The 27,668-nt window shown below is 43.0% G+C and overlaps 1 protein-coding gene across 3 annotated transcripts in view; it reads left to right on the top strand.

Moving 5' to 3' along the window:
* Positions 1-27,668, top strand: part of TACC2 (transforming acidic coiled-coil containing protein 2) — a 316,371-nt gene that overhangs the window by 240,506 nt on the left and 48,197 nt on the right. For 2 of the 3 annotated variants that reach the window (XM_038757663.1, XM_038757662.1), the window contains exons 9-10: positions 12,089-13,409; positions 19,399-19,459. In XM_038757663.1, coding sequence (XP_038613591.1) covers positions 12,089-13,409; positions 19,399-19,459 — 1,382 coding nt within the window. Of the gene's footprint in view, positions 1-12,088; positions 13,410-16,364; positions 16,401-19,398; positions 19,460-27,668 lie in introns of all 3 variants that reach the window. The other variant, XM_038757664.1, reaches the window with a different exon arrangement.

Below are 27,668 nucleotides of genomic sequence, written 5' to 3'. Positions count from 1 at the left end.
GACCTCCCTGGGCAGCAGGTTCTCAGGTTTCAGGCATATGAGTGATGCGCCAGTTCACCGTCATTCACAAGTTCACCTAGTGAATTTGTTCATCTTTGAGAATTTGAACTTTCCCAGTATTCACACTTCTACTCATGCAAGGGAGTGTTTCTAGATATAGAAACATAGGTACAACTGAAAATAGCAAGAAAGAAAAAATATGACTAAAAATGGAGTAAATAAATCTTCCCAACTATCCCCCATTATAACACTATTCTTTTAGCACACTGACAAATTGCATTAATTGAATTTTAATTCAGGGGAATTTCCATTAGGGCCCTGTCCCTGGAAAGAGAGCCACTTTGACTTTGAAACGAACACCTCTCTTCCTCTCCCCCTCACTCTTTGAAGCATTTTGATTGACTGGAATAGAGTGTTTGAATCATTTGAGTTTAGCATTAGATAATGGCAGCTTTATTTAGCTACATAGTACCAGATCTGTAGTAGAAGTTATCTTTTTGCTGAGTAGGTTATGAAAAATGACACTTTGAAAACAAAATATTTACATTTATACTAATAAAAATCTAAATATTACTGGTACATATGTACATGGCTATTTAACTATGTAGCTATTTTGTAGGTTTTATTACTTTTTAAATATATTGATCTTGTTTCCATCAGTATTTGGGTCTTGGAAATACTTATGTATATACTTTACATTATTTGCTTTACATAGGTATCTTTCCCCCCTTTAATTAAGTGTATATATATATACTATATATATATATATATATATATAGTTCTGTATGTCTGTGTGTGTGTGTGTGTGTGCATTCTCAGGATGACTATAGAGACAATGTGATCAGAGAGGTAGAGGTTAGTTGAGGAATGCCTCCTGAAGGAATGACTTTTCTGGGGGACTTAATTTAAAGGTAACCAATGATGGTTACCTTTGATGATGCAGCGTGGCTCAGTGGAAACAGCCCGGGCTTTGGAGTCAGAGGTAATGGATTCAAATGCCGGCTCTGCCAATTGTCAGCTGTGTGACTTTGGGCAAGTCACTTAACTTCTCTGTGCCTCAGTTACCGCATCTGTAAAATGGGGATTAACTCTGTGAGCCCTCTGTGAGACAACCTGATCACCTTGTAACCTCCTCGTGCTTAGAACAGTGTTTTGCACATAGTAAGTGCTTAAAAATGCCATTATTATTATTATTTATTGAGTGCTTACTGTGTGCAGAACTCTTGACTAAGTGCTTGGGAGAGTGCAATACAACAGTGTTAGTAGATGTGTTACAGTCCAGAGGGAGAGAAAAATGCCTAAAGACAGAGGAATTGGTCTGTGGCTAAGGACCTGAGAGGGCATTCCATACAGGATGAATGGCAAGTGTCTGGCCCAGAGATGTGAGAGCTGGGAGCGAGGTGCAGTGTGGAGATTAATTTAGGACAAATAAAGAGTGTGAACTGAAGTATAGCAGGTGAAAAAAGTGGAAAGATAAGAATCAATCAATCATTCAATCGGTAATATTTATTGAGTGCTCACTGTGTGCAGAGCATTGTACTCAGAACTTGAGAGAATATGGCAGAGTTGGTAGACATATTCCCTGCCCATAATGAGCTTCCAGTCTAGAGTGTGGAATATCGTCCAATCAATCAATCCATCAAACAGTCATATTTATTGAGTGTTTATTATGTGCAGATCAAGATGATCTGATCAAGATAGGGCACTCTGGAGTTTCTATGACTTGCAGAGAGAACTAGGTAACCATTAGAGGTTATGGACAAGCTGAATGGCCTCTTCAATGGGGCATTTTAGGAATATGATCCTGGCTGCTGAGTGCGGGATACACTTAAGAAGAGAGAGGCAGGAGGCAGGGAGATAAGTGTAGAGGCTGATGAAGCTGATGAACTATTCATGCCAGGAGAAAATGAGAGCTTAAATCAAGCAATCATATGTATTGAGAGCCTACTGTGTGCAGAGCACTGTATTAAGCATTTGTGAGAGTACAGTGTTAGCAATATAACAGAGTTGATAGATGCGTTCCCTGCCCACAGCTAGCTTACAGTATAGAGGGGGAGATAGACAATAATAGATTACAGATACGTGCGTGCATAAGTGCTGCAGGGCTGAGGGAGGGGTGAATAAAGGGAGCAAATCAGGGCAATAAAGAAGGGAGTAGAAGAAAAGGAAATGAGGGCTCAATCAGGGAAGGCCTCTTGGAGGGGATATACCTTCCATAAGACTTTGAAAGTGGGGAGCGGCAGGGTGTTCCGGACCAGAGGCAGGATGTGGGCGAAAGGTCAGCAGAAAGGTGAGATAGAGGTACACTGAGTAGTTTGGCAATAAAGGAGTGAAGTGTGCAGGCTGGGTTGTAGTAGGAGAGCAGTGAGGTGAAGCAGGAGGTGACAAGGTGATTGAGTGCGTTAAAGCCAATGGTAAGGAGTTCCTCTTGGATACAGAGGAGGATGGGCTACCAAGGACTGAACAATTTTTATAGACAAATGATCTGGGTATCAGAGTGAAGTATGGACTGGTGGGGATAAAGACAGAAGGCAAGGAGGTCATCAGGGAGAGTGTTAAAGTAAATAAGTGCCTGGATTAATGTGGGAGCAGTTTGAATGGCAAGGAAAGGGTGAATTTTAGCGATGTCATGAAGGTTGAACTGACATGATTGAATATGTGGGTAGAATAAGAGAAAGGAGTCAAGGATAATGCCAAGGGTAAGGGCTTTTGAGAAAGGATTGTAGTGCTGCCTACAGTCAGACTACAGACAAATCGAATGTGGGAGACAAAAGATAGAGAGGAGTCAAGGTTGTAAACTTCCATATCAGTAAGAATTCTGGCAGAATTGGCTATGCTGATTAAGTTAGGAGGAATATGTTTAGGAGGGAAACTAACCTACTCACTCTTCAGCCAGCCTCCTCACTGTGCGTTGTTCTCACCTTCCCCACTCGGACCATTTTTCCCCTGCCATCCCCCCATCCAGAATGCCTCCTCCTCCTTCACATCCATCCAGCAGAGCACTGCTCTCCTTATCTTCATAGTCCTTCGGAAATGACATCACCCCCACTCAGGATGGGTGAATGGTTTATTTCTCCTCTAACTGTGATTGTGATCCTCCTCCTCTAACTGAAACTGTGATTTCTCCTCTAACTGTGATTTCTCCTCTAACTGTGATATAGTCTCCCCACTGTATATCCCGCAGCTGTTACTTCAACACTTCCAATCAATTTTTTTTTGGAAAACTTACTGTGTGCAGATCAAACTATACTAACCGCTTGGGAGAGTGCAGTATAATAGAGTTGGTAGTCACAATCCCTGCTCTCAAAGGTCTTACAGTCTACCTGGGGAGACAGGTTTTAACATAAAATAAACTTAGAGAAAGTGTCAGAATGTCAGGATATGTACATAAGTTGCTATGGGGCTCATGGTAGGAGCAGTATCAAAGTGCTTAAGGGATAGTGGCCCAAGTACACAGGTGATTCAGAAAGGAGGGCCAGTAGGGTGGAGTAATGAGAAGGTATCCTGGGGAAGATATGTTTGTAGTTGGGTTTGAAGATGTATATGCTGCATTTGAAATGGGAGGGAGTTCCAGGCAAGAGGGAGCACATAAGCAAGGGCTTGCCACCTATTAATCAGTTAGTGGTATTTATTGAGCACTTTATACACTCACAACCCATCCTTCATGCTCCATATTGCTACAAAGGATACATTGAACAGGACTAGCTCTACTACATAACTCTGATTTATGCCATTGGTGACAGAGTATAGATCAAAAAGGGCATCTGCACCTCTGAACATATGCACGTGTGTTCATATGCATATATGTACACAAAAAGATATTTGCATTGCTTTATGCTCAATTACTTCCTCCTATTTGTAATTTATTTTAATGTATGTCTCCCCATTAGACTCTAAGCTCCTGGAGAGCAGAGATCATACCTACTCATTCTGTTGTACTCTATCGGTGCTCTGCATACAGTAGGCACTCCAATACTATTTTTTCTTTATGGTATTTGCTAAGCACTGATACTTCACACTCTTGTTCATTGCCCATGGGAAGTACTGGCCTTCTTTTTCAGGTTTTCTGCCTAATTGTCTCTCAGTACTTCACTGTAAAGTGTGCTTCTAGGTAAAATAATTCAGTGATAGTATTCAGCCAGGTGTTACTGGTGAAGACTTTTAAATATGTGTAGGATTTTCCTGGGGCAGACTTGGTTTTCTTCAATTATATCATCATCATCATCTATTTACTAAGCACCTATTGTGTGCAGAACACTGTATGCCTCAAACTTAACATGTCCAAATTTTTAACCTACATATTCAATCTATCACTAAATCCTATCAGTTCAACTTTCACAACATCACTAAAATCCATCCTTTACTCTCCATCCAAACTGGAGATGTGCTTTTATCCAAGCACTTATCCTATCCCTCCTTGATTACTTTACCAGCCTCCTTGCTGAACTCCCTAGCTCTCTTCCTCCCTTCAAAGCCCTCCTGAGAGCTCACCTCCTCCAGGAGGCCTTCCCAGACTGAGCCCCCTCCTTCCTCTCCCCCTCCTCCCCTCCCCATCCCCCCGCCTTACCTCCTTCCCCTCCCCACAGCACCTATATATATGTATATATGTTTGTACCTATTTATTACTCTATTTTACTTGTATATATTTATTCTACTTATTTTATTCTGTTAATATGTCTTGTTTTGTTGTCTGTCTCCCCCTTCTAGACTGTGAACCCACTGTTGGGTAGGGACCGTCTCTATATGTTGCCAACTTGAACTTCCCAAGCACTTAGTACAGTGCTCTGCGCACAGTAAGTGCTCAATAAATACAATTGAATGAATGAATGAATGAATGAACTCCCTGCCTACTGTCTTTCCCCAAGCCAGTTCATACTTCACTTTGCTGCCTGGATCAGTTTTCTGCAAAAACGTTCAGGTCATGTTTGCCCATCCATCTACACATCAAAAACAAACTCCTTACCTTTGGCTTTAAAGCACTCACTCACCTTGCCTCCTCCTACTTTACTCCCTGCTCTCCTCCTACAACCTAGCCTCTGCATGTGCTCCTCCCATGCCAACCTACTCAATGTACCTCGATCTTATCTGTCTCACTGCTGATCTCTCACCCATGTGCTGTCTTTGGCCTGGAAAAATGGCCTTCTTCATATCCAACAGAAAATTATTCTTCCCAACTTCAAAGATTTATTGAAGGCACATCAACTCCAAGACGCCTCACTGCCACTGTCCGCCTCCTTCGCTCTTATGCTGGAGCTGCCGAACGCTGCTGGCGAAAGTCTAAACACCATGCCAACCTCGTTCACTTCAAGTTTATCCTTTCCTGCCTTAGCTCAGCCCTCTCCTCTGCCAGACAAAACTATTTCTCCTCCCTTATTGACACCCATGCCCATCACCCCCGCCAGCTCTTCTGTACACTCAACTCCCTTCTCAGGCCCCCGGTTCCTCCCCCTCCTCCTTCCCTCACCCCCAACGATCTGGCCTCCTACTTCATTAACAAAATTAAATCCATCAGGTCCGACCTCCCCAAAGCCTCTTCCCCCATTTCTCAATCCCCCTGGCTCTCAACACTCTCTGCTACTCTCCCATCCTTCCCAGCAGTATCCTCAGAGGAGCTCTCCTCCCTTCTCTCAAGTGCTACTCCGGCCACCTGTGCTTCTGACCCCATTCCCTCTCATCTCATGAAATCTCTTGCTCCATCCCTTCTCCCCTCCTTAACTTCCATCTTCAACCGCTCACTCTCCACTGGTTCCTTCCCCTCCGCCTTCAAACATGCCCATGTCTCTCCCATCCTAAAAAAACCCTCTCTTGACCCCACCTCACCTTCTAGTTATCGCCCCATATCCCTCCTACCATTCCTTTCCAAACTCCTTGAACGAGTCATCTACACTCGCTGCCTAGAATTCCTCAACAACAACTCTCTCCTCAACCCCCTCCAGTCTGGCTTCCGTCCCCTACATTCCACGGAAACTGCCCTCTCAAAGGTCACCAATGACCTCCTGCTTGCCAAATCCAGTGGCTCATACTCTGTCCTAATCCTCCTCGACCTCTCAGCTGCCTTTGACACTGTGGACCACCCCCTTGGCTTCACAGACTCTGTCCTCTCCTGGTTCTCCTCTTACCTCTCCGGTCGTTCTTTCTCAGTCTCTTTTGCAGGCTTCTCCTCCCCCTCTCATCCTCTTACTGTGGGGGTTCCCCAAGGTTCAGTGCTTGGTCCCCTTCTGTTCTCGATCTACACGCACTCCCTTGGTGACCTCATTCGCTCCCACGGCTTCAACTATCATCTCTACGCTGATGACACCCAGATCTACATCTCTGCCCCTGCTCTCTCCCCCTCTCTCCAGGCTCGCATCTCCTCCTGCCTTCAGGACATCTCCATTTGGATGTCTGCCCGCCACCTAAAGCTCAACATGTCGAAGACTGAACTCCTTGTCTTCCCTCCAAAACCTTGCCTTCTCCCTGACTTTCCCATCTCTGTTGACGGCACTACCATCCTTCCCATCTCACAAGCCCGCAACCTTGGTGTCTTCCTCGACTCCGCTCTCTCATTAACCCCTCACATCCAAGCCGTCACCAAAACCTGCTGGTCTCAGCTCCACAACATTGCCAAGATCCGCCCTTTCCTCTCCATCCCAACCGCTACCCTGCTCATTCAAGCTCTCATCCTATCCCGTCTGGACTACTGCATCAGCCTTCTCTCTGATCTCCCATCCTTGTGTCTCTCTCCACTTCAATCCATACTTCATGCTGCTGCCCGGATTATCTTTGTCCAGAAACGCTCTGGGCATATTACTCCCCTCCTCAAAAATCTCCAATGGCTACCAATCAATCTGCACATCAGGCAGAAACTCCTCACCCTGGGCTTCAAGGCTGTCCGTCACCTCGCCCCCTCCTACCTCACCTCCCTTCTCTCCTTCTACAGCCCAGCCCGCACCCTCCACTCCTCCGCCGCTAATCTCCTCACCGTACCTCGCTCTCGCCTGTCCCGCTATCGACCCGCGGCCCACGTCATCCCCCGGGCCTGGAATGCCCTCCCTCTGCCCATCTGCCAAGCTAGGTCTCTTCCTCCCTTCAAGGCCCTGCTGAGAGCTCACCTTCTCCAGGAGGCCTTCCCAGACTGAGCCCCTTCCTTCCTCTCCCCCTCGTCCCTCTCTCCATCCCCCCCATCTTACCTCATTCCCTTCCCCACAGCACCTGTATATATGTATATATGTTTGTACATATTTATTACTCTATTTATTTATTTATTTATTTTATTTGTACATATCTATTCTATTTATTTTATTTTGTTAGTATGTTTGGTTTGTTCTCTGTCTCCCCCTTTTAGACCGTGAGCCCACTGTTGGGTAGGGACTGTCTCTATATGTTGCCAATTTGTACTTCCCAAGCGCTTAGTACAGTGCTCTGCACATAGTAAGCGCTCAATAAATACGATTGATGATGATGATGATGATGAGGCCTTCCCTGACTAAGTCCTCATTTCCTCTTCTCCCACTCCCTCTGTGTCACCCTTGCACTTGGATTCGCTTCCTTTATTCACCCCTCCTTCAGCCCCACAGCACTTATGTACATAACTTGATTGATACTGATGTCTGTCTCTCCCCGCTTGACTGTAATAATAATAATAATAATAATGATGATGGCATTTATTAAGCGCTTACTATGTGCAAAGCACTGTTCTAAGCGCTGGGGAGGTTACAAGTGATCAGGTTGTCCCACAGGGGGCTCACAGTCTTAATCCCCATTTTACAGATGTGGTAACTGAGGCACAGAGAAGTTAAGTGACTTGCCCAAAGTCACACAGCTGACAATTGGCGGAGTTGGGGTTTGAACCCATGACCTCTGACACCAAAGCCCGGGCTCTTTCCACTGAGCCATGCTGCTTCCCAAAGGGAAGGGGAGACAACTGTAAGCTTGTTGTAGGCAGGGAACATGTCTACCAACTGTTCTATTGTTATATATTGTACTCTTCCAAGCGCTTAGTACAATGCTCTGAACACAGTAAGCTTTCAATGAATGTGACTGATTGATACTAAGCATTTGGGAGATTATAAAAACATGATCCTTGTCCTCAAGAAACTTACAGTCCATTGAACAAAATAATTTAAAATTTATCAGTGTGTGTTCTTGCTCAAGTGCTTCTAGGGTGCAGCCACCCACATGGAGAAACTTCTGAATGATTAATTCTAAAACCTTTAATAATGCTTACAGCCATTTGAAAAGGAAGAGTTTCCTGGAGGATTAGAAATGTTTCTAACACTAACATCCAGATTCATACTGCATCCTCCAGGACTATATCTACTACGCACCCCTAAGTCATGGCTGTGGTGATGGTGATCACCTCTGACAGGTTCTGTTGGTGCCCAGAGCTTTCCTAAAGGTTTAGATGGCAGTGTAAAAGTCTTCATGCTCTTATCTTCTCTTCTGTTATATCACACATGCCACAGTCATTACATCCATTCTGCCCACTACAGTCTGGAGTGCCCAGATTCTGATATTTTTCTGGAGAAACAAAGTGGCTTAGTAGATAGGACAGCATCCTGGGAGTCAGAAGGACATGGGCTCTAATCCGAGCTCCACCATTTGGCTGCCATGTGAACTTCTACATGCCTCAGTTATAATATCTGTAAAATGGGGATTAAGACTTTGATCCCCTGACCATATACAACCTGATTATCTTGTGCTTACTTAGTACAGTACTTGGCACATATTAAGTACTTAACAAATACCTTAAAATAAAAAATAATTCATTCAGAAGACTCTCTCTAGCATCATCATCAATCATCATCATCAGTCATATTTATTGAGTGCTTACTGTGTGCAGAGCACTGTACTAAGCGCTTGGGAAGTACAAATTGGCAACATATAGAGACAGTCCCTACCCAACAGTGGGCTCACAGTCTAAAAGGGGGAAACAAAACCAAACATACTAACAAAATAAAATAAATAGAATAGATATGTACAAGTAAAATAAATAAATAAATAAATAGAGTAATAAATATGTACAAACATATATACATATATACAGGTGCTGTGGGGAAGGGAAGGAGGTAAGATGGGGGGGATGGGGAGGGGGACGAGGGGGAGAGGAAGGAAGGGGCTCAGTCTGGGAAGGCATCAGTCATACAGAGTGGTAGAGATCCCAGGATAGCTACCCCAGCCTGAATTCTCTTCTAAGTATGTCTTTCTAAACTTGTCTTTCTAAAATGTGGTGATGTCTTTGAGATCTTGCAACCATCCCGAATGTGTTCTTGTGGAGAGTTTTCAGTTGGCTTTTGTAGTGTGTTCTCCCCATCCTTCTAGATCTTAGTGTGTATTCCATCTGCCAAGCTAGCTCTCTTCCTCCCTTCAAAGCCCTACTGAGAGCTCACCTCCTCCAGGAGGCCTTCCCAGACTGAGCCCCCTCCTTCCTCTCCTCCTCCTCCCCATCCCCCCCCACCTCCTTCCCCTCCCCACATCACCTGTATATATGTATAGATGTTTGTATGTATTTATTACTCTATTTATTTATTTGTACTTATTTATTCTATTTATTTTATTTTGTTAGTATGTTTTGTTCTCTGTCTCCCCCTTCTAGACTGTGAGCCCACTGTTGGGTAGGGACCGTCTCTATATGTTGCCAAGTTGTACTTCCCAAGCGCTTAGTACAGTGCTCTGCACACAGTAAACTCTCAATAAATACGATTGAATGAATGAATGAATGAATCTATTTTGGGAACTGCCATTTTTATGTCTCTGAAGGTGAGGGCTTCCTCAAATTTTGGAATAAGAGCTATGTCTACTGCATAGTATTGACAGAATCCCTTTACTTTGTTTATTTCAACTTTGATAGTAGAAGATATGGTTAGAAGATCTTTGTAGTGTAATTTCTATTTCTGCAGGAGGCCCTCCTTGTCTGGGAGAAGGGTGAGACACTATGCATACCTCAGTGGTACAAAAGAGAAGTGCTTGTAGTCATGAAGCTTCCTCAGAGATACAAAGTGTTGAGTGTGATGGTCTATATTGCCTTCAGTTCCTTCAGCATCCTACTATATTTTCCTTAATTTGATATGTATATCACAGCCATATCCTGCCTTTTGTCAGGATCATGAGAGACTGCTGAGTCTTGATACACTGGTTGATCTGCTGCAAGTAATTTCTTAATCTTTGAGTTATTTTTACCCAGCACCTTGAAACATTGACTGATGAGCCTTTCCAGTTGGAAAAACAGATCAAAGGAACTTGACCATTTGTTTTCCATTTCGATTTGCAAACTGGTCTCCTTGTTCTCAAAGGGATAATGGGATGTTGGGTAGGGACCATCTCTATATGTTGCAAACTTGTACTTCCCAAGTGCTTAGTACAGTGCTGTGCACACAGTAAGCACTCAATAAATGATTGAATGAATGAATGACTGTTGCTACAGAACCCCTTGTTGTTATCTTCTTTCTACAGAACTCTGACATTGTGCCATTTTGGTACTTGGTAACTTGGAAACCACTTTTTGAAGCATTGGTTGAAATGCCAGTGGTTGTACGGAGCCTATCAAATAGCACTCAATGCAGCACTCATTCATTGCTGCAGTGACCATCCTATGAGTCCCCTAAAGGAAGGCCCCTCCATCATTTTTTCTTACTTGGTAGAAGAAGGATAATGAGCTGATGTTTGACACACTCGCTTAGTGGAAATAAATAATTATTCCCATGTGGTTTGATTACTTTTTTCCCTGTCTCAACTTCAACACCTCCATTCTGAGCACTAAGTTATGCCATGAAAATCAAATTATCACATGTTGAAGTGGCTGTGGTGAGAGAAATATAAAGATAAACAGATGTTTTTATGATAAGATTTTCACCAAACCCTTGAGTACTATTTGTTATACATTTCCATTATTGATAGAAATAAGTGAAAAGGGATTGTATGCTCATGTCAAACTCACTCAATTTTTGTAAAGATTTAGGGAGATCTTGTTTGTTGTTTGTACTTATTGTACAGTGCAAATTCAGTGTGCATCCTTCCACAGTTCTCCTATATAATTAATGCTGTCATTGCTATATTGGAGCAAAGTCTTTTAAAGGTCTTTGAATTCAGTCTGTTGGCTTTACCAACCATCAGTTTGTGTTACTGGGGGATAGGAAAGAGTTCAACATATGCAGTATTTTCTTTCTCTGTATTCTCCTTAAACAGTGTTTTTTCTATAGACAAGAGCTGGAAGGTTTTCTCATATTTTTCAAGAATTTTGCTACATTTCATATTTGTAAAAAGAGATCACTGTGTTTTGGGAAGCAGTGTTGCCTAGTGGAAAGAACCCCAGGCCTGGGAGTCAGAGGGCCTGGGTTCCAATCCCAGCACCCCCACTTGTCTGTTGTGTGACCTTGGGCAAGTCACTTCACTTCTCTGGGCCTCAGTTCCCTCATCTGCAAAATGGGGACTGAGGCTATAAGCCCCATGTGAGACAATCTGGTTGCACTTAACACCATTATTATTGTTAAGAGAAAAAAACATGTGGAGCACTGGAGAAAAGGCCAAGGATCTAACGAGTCACCATGTGTATCGCTCTTTGAAAATAAACTTAAAATGCACAAGTGGAGGTTCCTACTTAATTGAGAAATCACTGTGGTTCCAAAGTGGTTCTTCCTGGAAGACTGCTTGAGACATGAATGACTGTTTCAGAGGCATTCAGTCGTTTCTACTTCCCTTTCATAATGGGATCCTGTGCAGTTTTATAACTTTCTAATCATATCACAGGACTTGCTTTTATGGATTGATCCCTATCCATCTCTAGGACATTTTAATAAGCTTATTTAAGACCTCCAAGGATGTCAAAATCTTTGAATAACTCGGTAGCAGACACACACAGAGATCAAACCAGCTCCTGAGCCAAAGCCACTTTGATTTTTTTGCCTCTTTATGGAAAACCCTTGTGTTTCCTTCATCCCTCATCATCTCTCCTCCTCCCTTTTCCTCCCCCTCTCTTGGCTGTTCTCTCTTGCTCCTCCCCACCCCCCAACCCACTCCCACTTTTAAAACCTAGAATTGTGGATAAGGGAAACAATGGAATGTTCAGTGTTCTCTGACTTCTCTACTGATTTTCTGGTTTCTCTTCCCACAGGATTTGGTTCTGAGACTATTTTCATCCCAGATGTACCACAAAATGAATCATTGGAAGGAAGTCCGTTCCGTCCTCCCTCACACTCATTTTCCACTGTCTTTGATGAAGATAAGCCAATAGCCAGCAGTGGGACTTACAACTTGGACTTTGACAACATTGAGTTGATAGATACTTTTCAGACTTTGGAACCCAGCTCCCCTGATGCCAAGAACTGGGAACCCAAAGTGAATGTGCGAAGGAAATCCACGGATTCTGTCCCCGTTTCCAGATCAACACTATCCCGTTCCCTCAGTTTGCAAGCGAGTGACTTTGATGGGGTTTCCTATTTGGGAAACAACGAGACCGTGGCTCTAACAGCAGATACTTACAGCACTGGATCAAGCAGTGCCTCAAGTACCCTGAAGAGATCCAAAAAGCCCAGACCTCCATCTTTAAAGAAGAAGCCAGCCACAAAGAAAGCCCCAGAAACACCTCAAGTGAAAGAAACTCAGCCAGACCCAACTCTCGGGGCCCCAGAACCTCCTGATCCCATTGAGGGAAAATTAGAGTCAGAGACCAAGGACGAATCATCTAAGGGAGAAAGTTCTGGACCCCCAGAAGTTTCCGAGGACAACTCAGATCCCACAGTGGGGCCTGGGACAGCAAACCCATTAGAGCCTGCTAGTGTGGAAAGGGCCAGTTCCTTAGGTATCGGGGAAAGCAAAGTGCAGAACTCCCCTCCAGTTGGGAAGAAGACATCTCCTCTTTCTACGGCCCCCAAAGCTGTGGAGGTGACCCCACCTGACACGGGGGGGCAGGAACGATCTCCGCCTAAGGGTCTTGCAGTGAGGTTAGAATTTGATTATTCGGAGGACAAAGATAATTGTGAAGGGTCACAGGAAAGCCCTCCTCCTCCCAAAAAGATTGGTAAAAAGCCAGTTGCCAAAATGCCTCTGAGGAGGCCAAAGCCTAAAAAAATAGTGGAAAAGCTGGACAACACTCCTAATTCTCCCACCAAATCTCCTGCAGAACCCAATGATATCCCTGTCTCCAAAGGCTCCTACACCTTTGATATTGACAAATGGGATGATCCCAATTTCAACCCTTTCTCTTCCACAACAAAAATGCAAGAGTCTCCCAAGTTGCCCCAACAAACATACAGTTTTGATCCAAACACCTGTGATGACTCTATTGACCCATTCAAGTCTTCTTCTAAAATATCTAGCTCACCTTCTAAATCTCCAGCTTCTTTCGAGATCTCGGCTAATGCCAGTGAAACAAATGGAATGGAAGGGGACAATCTAAACAAGCCAGCAAAGAAAAAGAAGACTCCCCTAAAGACGTAAGTTAAAGATTAAACTCAATTTTGGATTCTGAGACAGATATGGAATCTGGAACCAATCCTGAGAAAAATGCTAGATTAGTAAATGTGTCATTATTCAGGCAAGATATTTCTTCCCTTTTTGTCACAGGGGCAGAATTAAGAATCCCAAACTAAAAATCACTTATCAGGAGATCTCCAGGAGATCAGGAGATAAGCAGCTGTCAGCTTAAATTTTCAAAAGTATTGCTTTAGGAGGTCTCTGTCTCCAAATTCTTTGTTCTGTCAAACCTGAAGGGTCAAATACCAGATGTTGGATATGTATAGATCATAAACTCCCGTAGCTCCTGCAAAAAAGTGCATGTCACACTGGAATCTAGAATGGTTCTCTCCATTTCAACTACTTTCTATGAAAATTCAATTTTTGAATGGTTAGAAAACAATAAATATGGTGTTGAATGGTTCTTTAAAATACTATTAATTATTTTACAGCAATTCCTCTCCATTTTATAGGTAGATAGAGCTTGTCTTGGGAATTGTACACAGAGAACGGCAAAAGATGAGGCATTTTATCTTCCTCTGGGGTGGTGTGCCAGAGCAGAGCCTTTATTCTGGCAAACTCTAATTCACCCTCAACCCTCTTTTGATTATTGTGACCAACAGTGTTTCTCTCCAGTTCAGCTCTTCTGTTGGTCTAGTGGTAACTAGAAGACCTGGGTTCTAGTTTCAGTTTTGCTTCTTGCTAGCTAATGTAGACAAAGACCATGTATGCAATCCACAATGAGTCATACCCCTGCCTAAAAATAATAATTATATTTGTTAAGTGCTTACTTTGTGACAACAACTGTACTAAGCAGTGGGGTAAATACACGGTAATCAGGTTCATTCATTCATTCATTCAATTGTATTTATTGAGCACTTACTGTGTGCAGAGTACTGTACTAAGCGCTTGGGAAGTACAGGTCGGAAACATACAGAGACGGTCCCTACCCAGCAACAGGCTCACAGTCGAGAAGGGGGAAACAGGCAACAAAACAAAACATGTAGACAGGTGTCAATCGTCAGAACAAATAGAATTAAAGCTATATGCACATAATTAACAAAATAAATAGTAAATATGTACAAGTAAAATAAATAGAGTAATAAATCTGTACAAATCTGTGGGGAGGGGAAGGAGGAGAGGAAAAAGGGGGCTCAGTCTGGGAAGGCCCCCTGGAGGAGGTGAGCTCTCAGTAGGGCTTTGAAGAGAGGAAGAGAGCTAGCTTGACGGATGTGTGGAGGGAGAGCAGGCCAGGAGAAGGATGTGGGCCAGGGGTCGACGGCGGGACAGGCGAGAACAAGGTACAGTGATGAGGTTACCTGCAGAGGAGCGGAGGGTGCAGGCTGGGCTGTAGAAGGAGAGAAGGGAGGTGAGGTAGGAGGGGGTGAGGTGTTGGAGAGCCTTGAAGCTGAGAGTGAGGAGTTAATGCCTATCCTACACAAGGGCCTGCAGTATAAGTAGATGGGTGAACAGGTGAACAGATGAAGAAATGGAGGTACAGAGTAGTTAAAGTGACTTGCTCAAGATCACGCACAGCAGGCAAGTGTCAGAGCAGAAATTAGAACGCAGTTCCTCTGTCTTCCAGGCCCAGGCCATTCTACTTCTTATGCCTACATATTTATATGTGACCACTTGTGCCCTAGTGATAGCATTACTGGCAGCAATGAGACAGAGCAAATGCATGCAAGTCACTAACCCTAGAGTCAATTTCTCTGCAGGATCAAGATGCATCAATTGTTCTTGATCAGACAAGAGTTCTGAAGGAGGAAATCCTCCAGAGGAGGAAAGTCATTTCAATCCCTCCAAACTCTATGGGACCTTTAAAAAAATTACATATCCTCCTTAAATAATCACATGGCTGATGGACTGCCTGCTTTAGTTTTGAATTGAAACTATGGTTCATCTTTTGAGTTCTGGAAGGAAGGAGGACAACCTCTGAGAGGTGCAGGGCAATCCAGGAGCAAAAGTCTTACCCTGGATGGCGCATTAGTAGAATCCTAGACAAAAACTTACTACTGTTTTCCAACCAAAGGCTTTTTCCTCTTTACAGCCTCGTTTTCCTGAAGTGACCAAATTGACTAATCATCCCTGATCCAAAACCAGGAGCTGCCCTCTCAGTGTTTAATTATGAATAGGCAAGGGGTGGCCTGTTCAAATCTAAAAGCTCCTCCCCTCCCCCTAAGACATTTAGTACTTAGGAACTAGCCAAACTGTCATAGAGGACTGAACTCAGCAATACCATTGATCCCTTTCAGATTCATTCAATGAGAGCTAGGGGGAGTGAGAACAGAAGGGGGAGCCAGGAACAGGGAGTGATGTTTTCTAAATCTAGTAATCTTTCCCTGAAAGAATCATTTAAAATCAGTATCAGGATAATCCTTTGAAATAATGTCTAATGAATTTTTGAAATTTGTAATGAATCCAAATAGAAAGGAAGGCATTAAGCTAATTTAAAAGTGCAACTCATCCAACAGCATCTTTCATTCCCAGAGGTAATGAACAGTAGTTTCTAATCAAGGGATATCAAATGTAGCCATCATTTTTTATTTGACTAAACAGCTTTTGTTTCACATTGCCCTTTAGTAACCCCATGATCCACTTGAACAGTTCAACTGTATGAAGCAGAGTGGGTCTAGCAGTTCAGGCTCAAGTGATAATAACCGTGGAACTGGAGAGTCCTGGCTTGGGAAACATTACTGTGGAATGACGATTTTCAAGATGATTTTTGGCAAAACATAACGTGGAGTCAAATGAGGTGGCTTTGCCAATTCCCAGGCAGCCCTCACTTCTCACTGAGGGCTTTGAAAATACTTTCAGTGGGGTCCAGAGAGCACAGTTATTTTAACCAGCACATTGATAACCAGTTGTCTGTAGATTTATCTTTTTTGTCAGTTCCTTCTGTCTGTCTCTCTTTTTCTTTGTCTTCTTTGTCTTAGGATGGTAGAAGATGTGATGTCTGTCTGTTCTTTGTTGTAAGTAAAATTTATGAATCTGCCTTTTGTGCTAAAACTTGTCCTGTAGGAATGTGGGATAGGGAGGTTCAGGCTTTCATTCTCTTTTTGTTTCATAAGACTGCTGCAACGTTTGTATTTCTGTGGCATGTTTGGGAATATTGGGGTATGTAGCGAAGGTCATTTTTTGGTTATTTCTGGTGATTATTGTTAAGTGAAACTGCCTGGTTATGTAAACAATTATTCAATGCCTGACTGCCTGTCGAGAGTGAAAGTCTTTTTTTATCCTTACATAAGGAATCCCCATTTGAACTAACACGTTTTATTTTCATTTTTGTTTTCATTACAGTCAATTTAAATTTATGTATTATTTATTTATAATTTATAAATTGAAGGGGAGGTGGCCTTCTTTAGCACCATGTCTTTTAAAATGAACTTAAATTAAATAATGATCAGTCTTTGTCTAGCAAAAAAATCTATTATAGAGCATTAAAATTACAAAAATTACAACAATTACAAATCTACACCAAATTTATAGTTGAGGAACACAAAGTGGAAAGAACTGGATTCCTGATAATGTGAAGTACATGGATGTTAAAGTAATTAACAGCCTCACTCCTCTTCTCCCTGACCTGCACCAAAATGCTTGTTTCTTCCATTGTAGTATAATCCTTTGATTTGGGTTGTTCATTGACATGCTTCACTGTAAAAAGAAAACAAAACCACAAACTACTGCTTTGTCAGTCATTGGGCAAGGCAGAGTTTACCAACTCTAAACCTTCCTGCTATTCTGGATCCTAGCCAAGATAACGCCATTGAAAGCCGCAGATGTGGTAAAACTGCAGGCTGGTTCTCCATTTCCTCCTTCTTATGATGTAAATCAAAGTGGTTGAGACCAAGCATCTGGCAGTTTTGCCCAGCACTAGCATAGCTGGCATAGAGTGGTGGGTCTATCTGGATCTCTTTTACACCAGGGATTTTGGATCTGTTCATTATACAAATCAATAACATTTAGGCCGGAAACACACACACACACACACACACACACACACTACACACACACTACACACACCCCCCACACCCCCCTTATTTACTGTTTGGGGAATATGTCTGTTACACAGACTAAACTCTAAACTGTTGTTGTGTTCTGCCTTAGAATAGGAAATTTCAAAGTTGAATACTTGTTTTTACGTTCTTGTTGAGCCTGATATATTTAAGGGGGGAAAAGGGCTAAAGGCTCAGCCTTCAGGTAGACTTTTATCTAGGCCAGGCAAGAATCTCCTTCTAGAGAGGCAGAGTTTGTGATTACCCCAGGAAGGAAATGTAACTGCCAATTCCAGTTATTCAGTGAGACATCCTGGCCATTTTTGCATAGGTGACCCCACTCCCGGAAGGTGGAAACCACGCTCTAAAATCTATAGCTTTTTAGTGGCTTCAAGAAACTTGCCTCATTTGTCACCTTACAGTAGTGAGAATTATTTTGATCAACGTGCAGCATCCCAACACTAATTAATAGACTCCAGCCAGGTAAATGTAGGTTTTTCATCTAAAACTGTTTTTTCTGTATCTCACTTGAGTGCCTGAGAATTTCCCTGAAAGCAGCTGCTGCCTGGTGCACTGAAGGCTTTGAGCTGTTCCCCTCAACCCTACAACCACCAGCCCACTACTTCTGAGAACTGGCTTCTCTTAGCTTCCCAGGAGAGCAGGAGAGTGGAGGGACAGGTCCAGAGGCTGGAAATGCCAAAAATACTCCCTGCCAATTAATGAGTGTCCTGATCCTGGGCTATGGTGGAGGACTGGGAGACTAGTAGTGTATGGATATTCATTGTGACAGAGAATTCCACCCCTTCCACATAACCTGAACCTAAAAATGGGTTTCTCCAGGTAGATTTGGGTCCTAAAGACAGTTCCACTAGGTGATTCATTCAGAAACAGCCAGGTCTAGGCAGGCATGACCTAGAATAGGTGTTTCTGGCATTATATTCAGTTACGTTTAGCTCCAGCCTGTCCCTCTGTAATTCCTGGCCTCCAGAACATTTAATTGAAATAAATAACAATAATAATGATAATGATAACATTCATTATATGCTTACTATGTGCCAGGCATTGTACTAAGTGCTGGGGTAGCTATAGGCAAATTGTGTTGGACAAAGTTCCTGTCCCACATGGGGCTCACAATCTTAATATCCATTTTACAGATGAGGTAACTGAGGCACAGAGAAGTGAAGTGACTTGTCCAAGGTCACACAGCAGACAAGTGGCAGAGCTGTGATTAGAACCCAAGGTCCTTCTGAATCCCAGGCCTGTGCTCTATCCACTATCCACTATCACCATGGGCAACTCACCACTTCTCTGTGCTTCAATTTCCTCACCTGTAAAATGGGGATTGAGACTGTGAGCTCCACATGGGATAGGGACTGTGTCCAATTTGATTCATTTATATCCACCCCAGTGTTTAGTGTGCTGCCTGGCAAATAGTAAGTGTTTAACAAATACCATCATTATTGTATTACTATTATTATTATTCAATGCTTGGGAGAGTTCAGTGTAACAGAGCTGGTAGACATGTTCCCTGCCCACAAGAAGCTTATAGTCTAGAGGGAAGCCAATTGATAAGAAAATAAGAGGACCTTCCCCAGAGTAAATTAAGCATATTTTGTCAGATAAATGAATTTGATGCCAAAATATTAGTTTTGTCACTCATGGTCTAAATGATCTAAATGGTCACTCATTTAGATCAATTTGATATCTGCACATTATTAGGGATAAAAGGGATATCAGAAAGATTTGACCCTTTGATGGATTTTGCTCTCTTTGCAAGCCATGTAAAAATACAATCTAAAAGCCAGATTGTTTGGAGTTAGCATCAATTTCATTGCTGCTGGTGCAAATTAAAGGGTCTCAAGACAGGCTAGCAGAGATGGTGATCTTTTCTTTTGCTCTGAATGCTACACTAATAGTACTGCTGTTTATGGTACTTCTTTGTATGTTGTATTTACGTTTTCAATTTTGTTTCCAGTGATACATTTAGGGTGAAAAAATCTCCAAAACGGTCTCCTCTCTCTGACCCACCTTCACAGGTACACTGCTGTTTTGATACTTATCATGCTGTTTTCTCACCTGGGGGAGAGCTGAAATGGGTCTCACTGTTTTAAGCCATCCACTAGAAATCATGCTTACGTTCTCTTTTAAAAAATGTCTTGGTGTCCTGAAATTTGATCAAACTCTCACTTGAAAATCGGTTTGGGTATGATCTTAAAGGAAATTCAGGCTTTCCTTTTGAAGTAAGAGCCTGGTGGGAATGTCTTTGCTATTTTAAAGCAAGCCATAAGAAATAACATTCTGGGCCCTGCTGCCTCCCTTCAGCCTTTGGCTCTCTATCTCTAAGTGGCACCCAGGATGTGTGGAGGAGCCGATATTTCAATCATCAATCATGGATATTTATTGAGCTCTTACTGTGTTCAGAGCACTGTTCTAAGCAGTTGGGAGAATATAATATGGTTGGTAGGCATGATCCCAGCCCTCAGGTAGTTTACAGTCTAGTGGGGGAGACAGACATTGAAATAAATTACAGAGGGGAGGCAATAGTATCACTTGGAGGGTGAGGATAGGGTGAGAATATCAGCGAGCTTACTGGGTATTCACTGATGGACCCAAGCACACAAGTGACCCAGAGGAGAGGGAGAATAGGGTGCAGAGGGGGAGTTTGGGCAGGAAACTGATATTATTTAATCAGTTTATGGTGTTTACTGAGCACTTACTATTATTAGTCACACTGTGTGCAAAGCACTGTACTAAGCACTTGGTAGAGTACGGTATGACATCAAACACATTCCCTGCCCACAGTGAGCTCACAGTCTAGAGGGGGAGAAAGACTTAATATTAGTAAATTAATAGAAAAATAAATAAGTTACAGATATATACATAAGTGTCATGGGGAAGAGAGAGAGGATGAATGAAGGAGCACGTATGAGCAGCACAGAAGGGACTGAGAGAAGAGGAGGGGAGGGCTCAGTCAAGGAAAGGAATGCTCAGTCTGCGTAGAGCACTGAACTTGGGAAAGGGCAATACAATAGAGTTGGTAGATACAGTCCCTGCCCACCAGCAGTTTACAGTCTTCGGGAGAAGAGAGAAATTAAAATAAGTTACAGGAAGGGGAAATAGTAAAATTAAAGATATTTTCAAAAGTGCTGTAGGGCTGGGGTGAGTATCAAACTATTTAGTGCGTTCAAGTCTAGTGCAGAGGTGACAAATAGGGGAGAGTGGCTAGGGAAAATGAGGGCTTAGGGAAGGCTGCTTGGAGGAAATGTGATTTTAGGAAGGTTTTGAAGGTGTGGAGAGCAATTGACTGTCAGATATGGAGGAGGAAGGAATTTCAGGTCACAGGAAAGGACACGAGCAAGAGATCAGCAGCAAGATATATGAGATCAAAGTACAGAGAGCAGGTTGGTGTTAGAAGTGTGTGGATTGGGTTGTAGTGGGAGATCAGTGAGGTAAGGTAGGAGGGAAAGAGCCAGTTGAGTGCCTTAAAGCCAGTGGTTAGGAGTTTCCGTGTGATGCAGTGGTGGACTGGCAACATTTGGGGGTTCTTGAGGAGTGAGGAGATGTGGAATGAATGGTTTCTCAGAAAAATAATCCAAATAGCAAAGTGAAATATGGACTGTAGACTATAGACTGTAAGCTTGCTGTGGGCAGTGAATGTGTCTGTTAATTCATTCATTCATTCATTCAATCATATTTATTGAGCACTTACTGTGTGCAGAGCACTGTACTAAGTGCTTGGAAAGTACAGTTCAACAACAAAACTACATTGCTACATGGTACTCTCCTATGTGCTTAATACAATGCTTTGTACACAGTAAGTGCTCAATAAATATGATTGACTGACTGACTGGAGTTGGGGAGGCAGGAAATAAGGTCAGTGAGGAAGGTGATGCAGTGGTCAAAGTGGGAAATTGTAAGTCCTTAGATCAGTGTGGTAGCAGTTTGGACAGAGAGGAAAGAATGAATTCTAGAGATATTGTGAAGGTAGAATGGACAGGATTTCATGACAGGTTGAATGTGTGGATTAAATGAAAGAGATTAGTCAAAAATAATGCCAAGGTCACAGGCTTATGAGACAGGGATAATAATAATAATAACAATGATAGTATTTGTTAAGTGCTTACTATATGCAAAGCACTGTTCTAAGTGCTGGTGGGGGATACAAGGTGATTACATTGTCCCATGTGGGGCTCATAGTCTTAATCCCCGTTTTACAGATGAGGTAACTGAGGCACAGAGAAGTTAAGTGACTTGCCCAAAGTCACACAGAAGACAAGTGGTGGAGTCGGGATTAGAGAATCAAGAATGGTGTTGTTACCTACAGGGTTGACCTTGGGGACATGCTCAAGTGAGAAGATGAGTTCTGTTTAAGTAGGACTTTTTTTAAATTTGCTGTATGTGAAGATAGAGGAAGTTCCAAACAGGAGGGAGGATGTGGGCAAGGGGTCAACAACAAGAGAAACAAGATTGAGGCAAAATAAGTAACTTGGTGTTAGAATAAGTTAATTAGTGGTATTTATTGAGTGCTTGCTACATGAAGAGCACTGTACCAAGTGTTTGGGAGAGTACAGTACAACAGAGTTGGGGAACATGTTCCCTGCCCACAGCCGAGAGGAGTTAAAAGAGCAGGAGATGGATCCAGGCTAACTATGGTGCCACAACTGAGGGCAGGGCTCTGGCCCTCTTGGCCAACAACAGAGACAATCTGTGAACCTGAATAGATCCTGAAAGCTGTGATTCTGGGGACTCAATTTGTGGGGTAAGGACATATTAAGGAACAACTGTGCTGGTAAATAGTAACACTCTTGTAACCATTCCCCAGTCCCTACCTGTCAGCCTTTCAATAGGTAATTGGCACTGAGTCGCACACCCCTCACAGTCTTCACTCCTCTCACTCCCCTCACACCCCTCAATCTCCTCACCCCTCACTCCTCCCACTCCCCTCACTCCCCTCAAACCCCTCACATCCCTCACTTCCCTCATGTCTCTCACATCCCTCATATCCCTCAGTCCCCTCACACACCTCTCAGCCCTCTCACTCCCTTCTCACTCCCCTCATAGCCCTTTCGCATCCCTCACTTCCTTCCCTCACCTCCTTTCTCTCGCCTCACTCCCCTCACTTTTCTCGAAGCTCTCACTCCCCTCAAACCCCTCACCCCCACCACATCCTCTCACTCCCTCTCTCCTTTATCCCCTTACACTCCTCACACCCTCCAAACTCCTTACTCCCCTTCCTCTCTTCACTCCCTTCTCTCCCCTCACACCAGTCACTCCCATATTTCCCCTCTCTCCCCATCTCCCTTTATGCCTCACATCCCTCATGCCCCTCACTCCTTTCATACCCTCACTCCAACTCCCCTCACTCCCTTCATTCCTCCCATCCTCTCACTCCACTAACTTCTCTCACCACTCTCGTTCCCTTCACTCTCCTCACTCCTCTCACTCTTTTCACTCCCTCATCCTTACATCCATCAGGGTTGACTAGAATCTACCTTCTCTAGTCCTGTTTTTTCCCCTCTACTAATATGTTATGAATGTCTTGTCCATAGATTTATCCAAAATGTTCTCCAGCCCTTTGATACTTTCTGCTTGCCGAAACTCCTGTGGTAATGGAATCTAACCGGGTAGGAATCACATGTGAAGTCCTTTGAAATCCCAATGTTTATTATATCAATTAAGAATGACAAAACTAAGCAAATCAATAAGAAAAGGACTCATTAAACTGGTGCTGGAGCTTGCAGGCAGTGGATTCCATCCTAGTAAGAATCCCTTACTAAGTAATATGATATACTTTAAAACACCAACGTTCATTAAATCAATTTAGGTAAATGAAACTAAGCAAATGAATAAGAGTGATACTCCAGAGATTAAAGGACTCATAAACTGGTGCTGGAATTCACAGGCAGTGGGTTCATCCTAGCAACAATCCCTTACTAAGTAATATGATGTAATTTAGAACACCAAAGTTCATTAGGTCAATGTAGATAAATGAAACTAAGCAAATGAATGAGTGATATGCCAGTGAGAAAAGGATTCATCAAAATGGTGCTGAAGTTCACAAGGAGTATAGATTGGTACAGCCAGCAAAATCATCATGAGACAACTCCAAGGACAGGTTTTCACTGAGAAAAACTGAGCTGCTCTGGGTAAGAATGAAGCTCTTTTGTCTCTGAAATTTTGGAATCCCATTTTGTCATTTTACCTGAATACCTACTCCTTTGAGTTCCTCTGTTAAACCAACTGAGGGCCTAGCAGGGGGTGAAGAGCTCACAGAGCTCTGATTTGGGGTTATGCCCCATTTAGTTTCCATACCCAAACTACCTTCCCTTGACAACCATACTGACACTCTCAACACCACCCTCCCTACTGGCGTCAACTCATTCGTTTCCCTATTCCTTCATCGATCTTGTACCACTAACCCACAGACCTGGATGACCTCCACAGTCCATTTTCTTTGCTCCTGTGCATGAGCGGCAGAATGCTGTTTGCGAATACCCAGATATCAGGCCAACCTCATCCACTGTCAGTTCATCCTTGCCTGCTTTACTCTTCCCTGTCCTCTGCTTACAACATTATTTTTCGAAGCACATAGTAAGCACTCAATAAGTACGATTGAATGAATGAATCCCCCCCACCCTACCTCCTTCCCCTCCCCACAGCACCTGTATATATGTATATATGTTTGTACGTACTTATTACTCTATTTATTTACTTATTTTATTTGTACATATTTATTCTATTTATTTTATTTTGTTAATATGTTTTGTTTTGTTTGTATATGTTTGTACATATTGATTACTCTATTTTGCTCATACATATTTACTATTCTATTTATTTTATTTTGTTAATATGTTTTGTTTTGTTGTCCATCTCCTCCTTCTAGATTGTGAGCCCGCTGTTGGGTAGGGGCCGTCTCTAGATGTTGCCAACTTGTACTTCCCAAGCGCTTAGTACAGTGCTCTGTGCACAGTAAGCACTCAATAAATACGATTGAATGAATGAATCCCCCTTGCCCTACCTCCTTCCCCTCCCCACAGCACCTGTATATATGTTTGTACAGATTGATTACTCTGTTTTGCTCGTACATATTTACTATTCTATTTATTTCATTTTGTTAATATTTTTTGTCTTGTTGTCCGTCTCCCCCTGCTAGACTGTGAGCCCACTGTTGGGTAAGGACCATCTCTAGATGTTGCCAACTTGTACTTCCCAAGCGCTTAGTACAGTGCTCTGCACATAGTAAGCGCTCAATAAATATGATTGAATGAATGAATGAATGAATGACTCCCTTGCCCATTGACCCCACCTATGGCTTCAGACGTTTAACTCTCTCCTCAAACCATCTGTCCCCCCACCACCTCATCACTTGCCCCCAAATTCCTGATCATGTACTTTATTGGGAAAATTGAAATCATCAGGAGTGATCTCCCTAGAATCTCCTGTTTTCCTCCCCAGCCCCTCCTTCCTCCTGCTCCTTCTTCAACTCTCCCATCTTTTCCAGCAGAATCTAAAAAGGAGATCTCTTGCCTTCTCTCAAAATCTGACCCTCCACTTGCACCTGACCCCACTGCTTTGCATTGTATCAAAGCACTTGCCCCTCCCTGCTTTCAAGCATGCTCATGTCTCCCTTATCCTAAAAAAAACCCATCCTTTACCCATAGCCCCCTCCAGTTATCACCCCATCTCCCTCTTACCATCCCTTTCAAACATCTTGAGAGATTTATTTACATCTGATGCAACCATTTCCTCTCCTCCAACTGTATATTCAACATCCTGGATTCTGCCTTTCCACTCCATGGATATTGTCCTCTCCAAGTTCATCAATGACTTCTCATTAAATCCAATGGCCTCTTCTCCATCCTAATCATCCTCAACCTCTCAACTGCCTTTGACACTGTGGACCACCCCCTTCTCCTGGAAAAAATGTCTAACTTTGGCTTCACCTGATACTGTCCTTCCCTGGTTCTCCTCCAATCTTTCTGGCCACTCATTCTGTCTCTGACATGGGCTCCTCCTCTGCCTCCCACCACCTGACTGTGGGAATCCCTCAAGGATCATTTCTGGATCCCCTTATATTCTCCATCTACACCCACACCCTTGGAGAACCCATTTACTCCCATGGTTTCAACTACCACCTCTATGCAGATGGTACCCAAATCTACATCTCCACTCCTTCTTTCTCTCTTCTCTGTAGTCTCTCATTTGCTCCTGCCTTCAGGACATCTCTACTTGGATGTCCTGCCAATACCTCAAACTTAGCATGTCCAAAATTGAACTCACCTTCCCACCCAAACTCTTTCCTTCTTCTGACTTTACTGTCACTGAAGGCCATCCTCCCTGCCTCACAAACCCGTAACCTTGGTATTATCCTCAACTCATCTCTTTCATTCAACCCACATATTCGATCTGTCACCAAATCCTGTTGCTTCAACCTTCACAGCATTTCTAAAATATGCCCTTTCCTCTCCATCCAAAGTGCTACCACATTAATCCAAATACTTATCCTATCCCCCCTTGATTACTGCATCAGCCTCCTTGCTGATCTCCCTACTTCCTGACACTGTCCACTCCAGTCCATATTTCATTCTTATATCCAGTTTTTTTTTTAAAAAATGTTCATTCCATTTTTCACCACTCCTCAAGTTGCCTATCCACTTCTGCATCAGACAGAAACTCCTTACTATCTGCTTTAAAGCACTTTACTAACTTGCCCTCCAAGCTTATCTTGCTGCTTTCCTACTGCCACTCACCCCATCCACTTAACTCCTCTAATGCCAACCTACTCACTATACTTCGTTCTCATCTACCTTGTTACCAACCTCTTACCCACATCCTGACTGTGGCCTGGAATGCCCTCTGTCTTCATAACCGATAGATGATCACTCTCCCACCTTCAAAATCTTATTAAAAGCATATTAGCTCCAAGAGGCGTTCCCCAAGTAGACCCTCATTTCCTCTTCTCCCACTCCCTTCCGTGTCACTCCTGCACTTGGATTTGTGCCTTATACTCACCCATCCAGCAGCTCCACAGCATTTATATACATACCTGTAATTTATATATTTATATTAATTTCTGCCTCCTCCACTAGACTGTAAGCTTGTTGTGGACAGGGAACTTTTTGACCAACTCTGTTATATTCCACTGTTCTAAGGGCTTAGTATAGTGCCCTGCACACAGTAGGTGCTCAATAACTATGACTGATAATGAGGCTTGATCCCATATCAATCAATGTTATTTATTGAGCACCGTTGATTAATATGGGATCAAACCTCATTATCAGTGAATCATATTTATTGAACACTTACTGTATGCAGAACACTGTATTAAGAACTTAATTGAGGAAGGCCTCCTGGAAGAGATGTAATTTCAGATAGGCTTTGAATATAGAGAGAGTTGAGATCCGTCCAGTTTGAAGAGAGAGGGAGTTCCAGGCAGGGAGGACCACATGGAGAAAAGGTCGATGGCAGAAGAGACACGACGAGTGAATTGGCTTAAGAAGAACAAAGCTGGCAAGCTGGAATGACGTAGCAGGAGAGGAGTGAGGATAAAAGGGAGCGAGCTGAATGAGTGTCTTAAAGCCAATAGTCAGGAATTTCTGCTTGATGAAAAGAGGAATGGACAACAATGGAGGCTATTGAGGAGTGGGGTGATGTGGGCAGAACAGCAACAAACAGCATGTCCTATTGGGAAGAGCATGGGCCTGGGCATCAGAAGGATCTGGGTTCTAATCCCAGATTTGCCAATTACTTGATGTGTCACCTTGATCAAGTCACTTAACTTCTGTGTGCCTCAGTTACTTCAATGTAAAATGGGAATTAAAGCTTCCTCCCTCCAATTTAGACTGGAAACCTCAGGTGGGACAGCCACTGTGCCCAACCTGATAAACTTAATTCTATCCCAGTGCTTAGGAAAGTACTTGACAAATACAAAAAATGGATCAGGGCAGCAGAGTGAAGTATAGACTGGAGAGGAGGGAAGCTGGTGGCAGGGAGACCAGTGAGGAGGCAGTTGGAAAACCTAACAAGTTACCTCCACAAACATCAAAAAATGATGACAAGATGAGTTTATCTGCTTTACTTGGATCTCAGTTTTGCTACAAAACATGAGTCAGAAAAAGAATATAATAAATGAAATACTGGCAGTGTAAAAATTGTTTCATCAATGCTTTATTTCTCACAAGGGCATCAGTGGAGAATTGAGAATGGCTAATGGGGCAAACACAGCAGAGTGTGGGTGGATTCCTC

Source organism: Tachyglossus aculeatus, chromosome 16, assembly GCF_015852505.1.
Source record: "Tachyglossus aculeatus isolate mTacAcu1 chromosome 16, mTacAcu1.pri, whole genome shotgun sequence".
NCBI lineage: Eukaryota > Metazoa > Chordata > Mammalia > Monotremata > Tachyglossidae > Tachyglossus > Tachyglossus aculeatus.
This window is presented reverse-complemented; position numbering and strand designations above follow the sequence as displayed.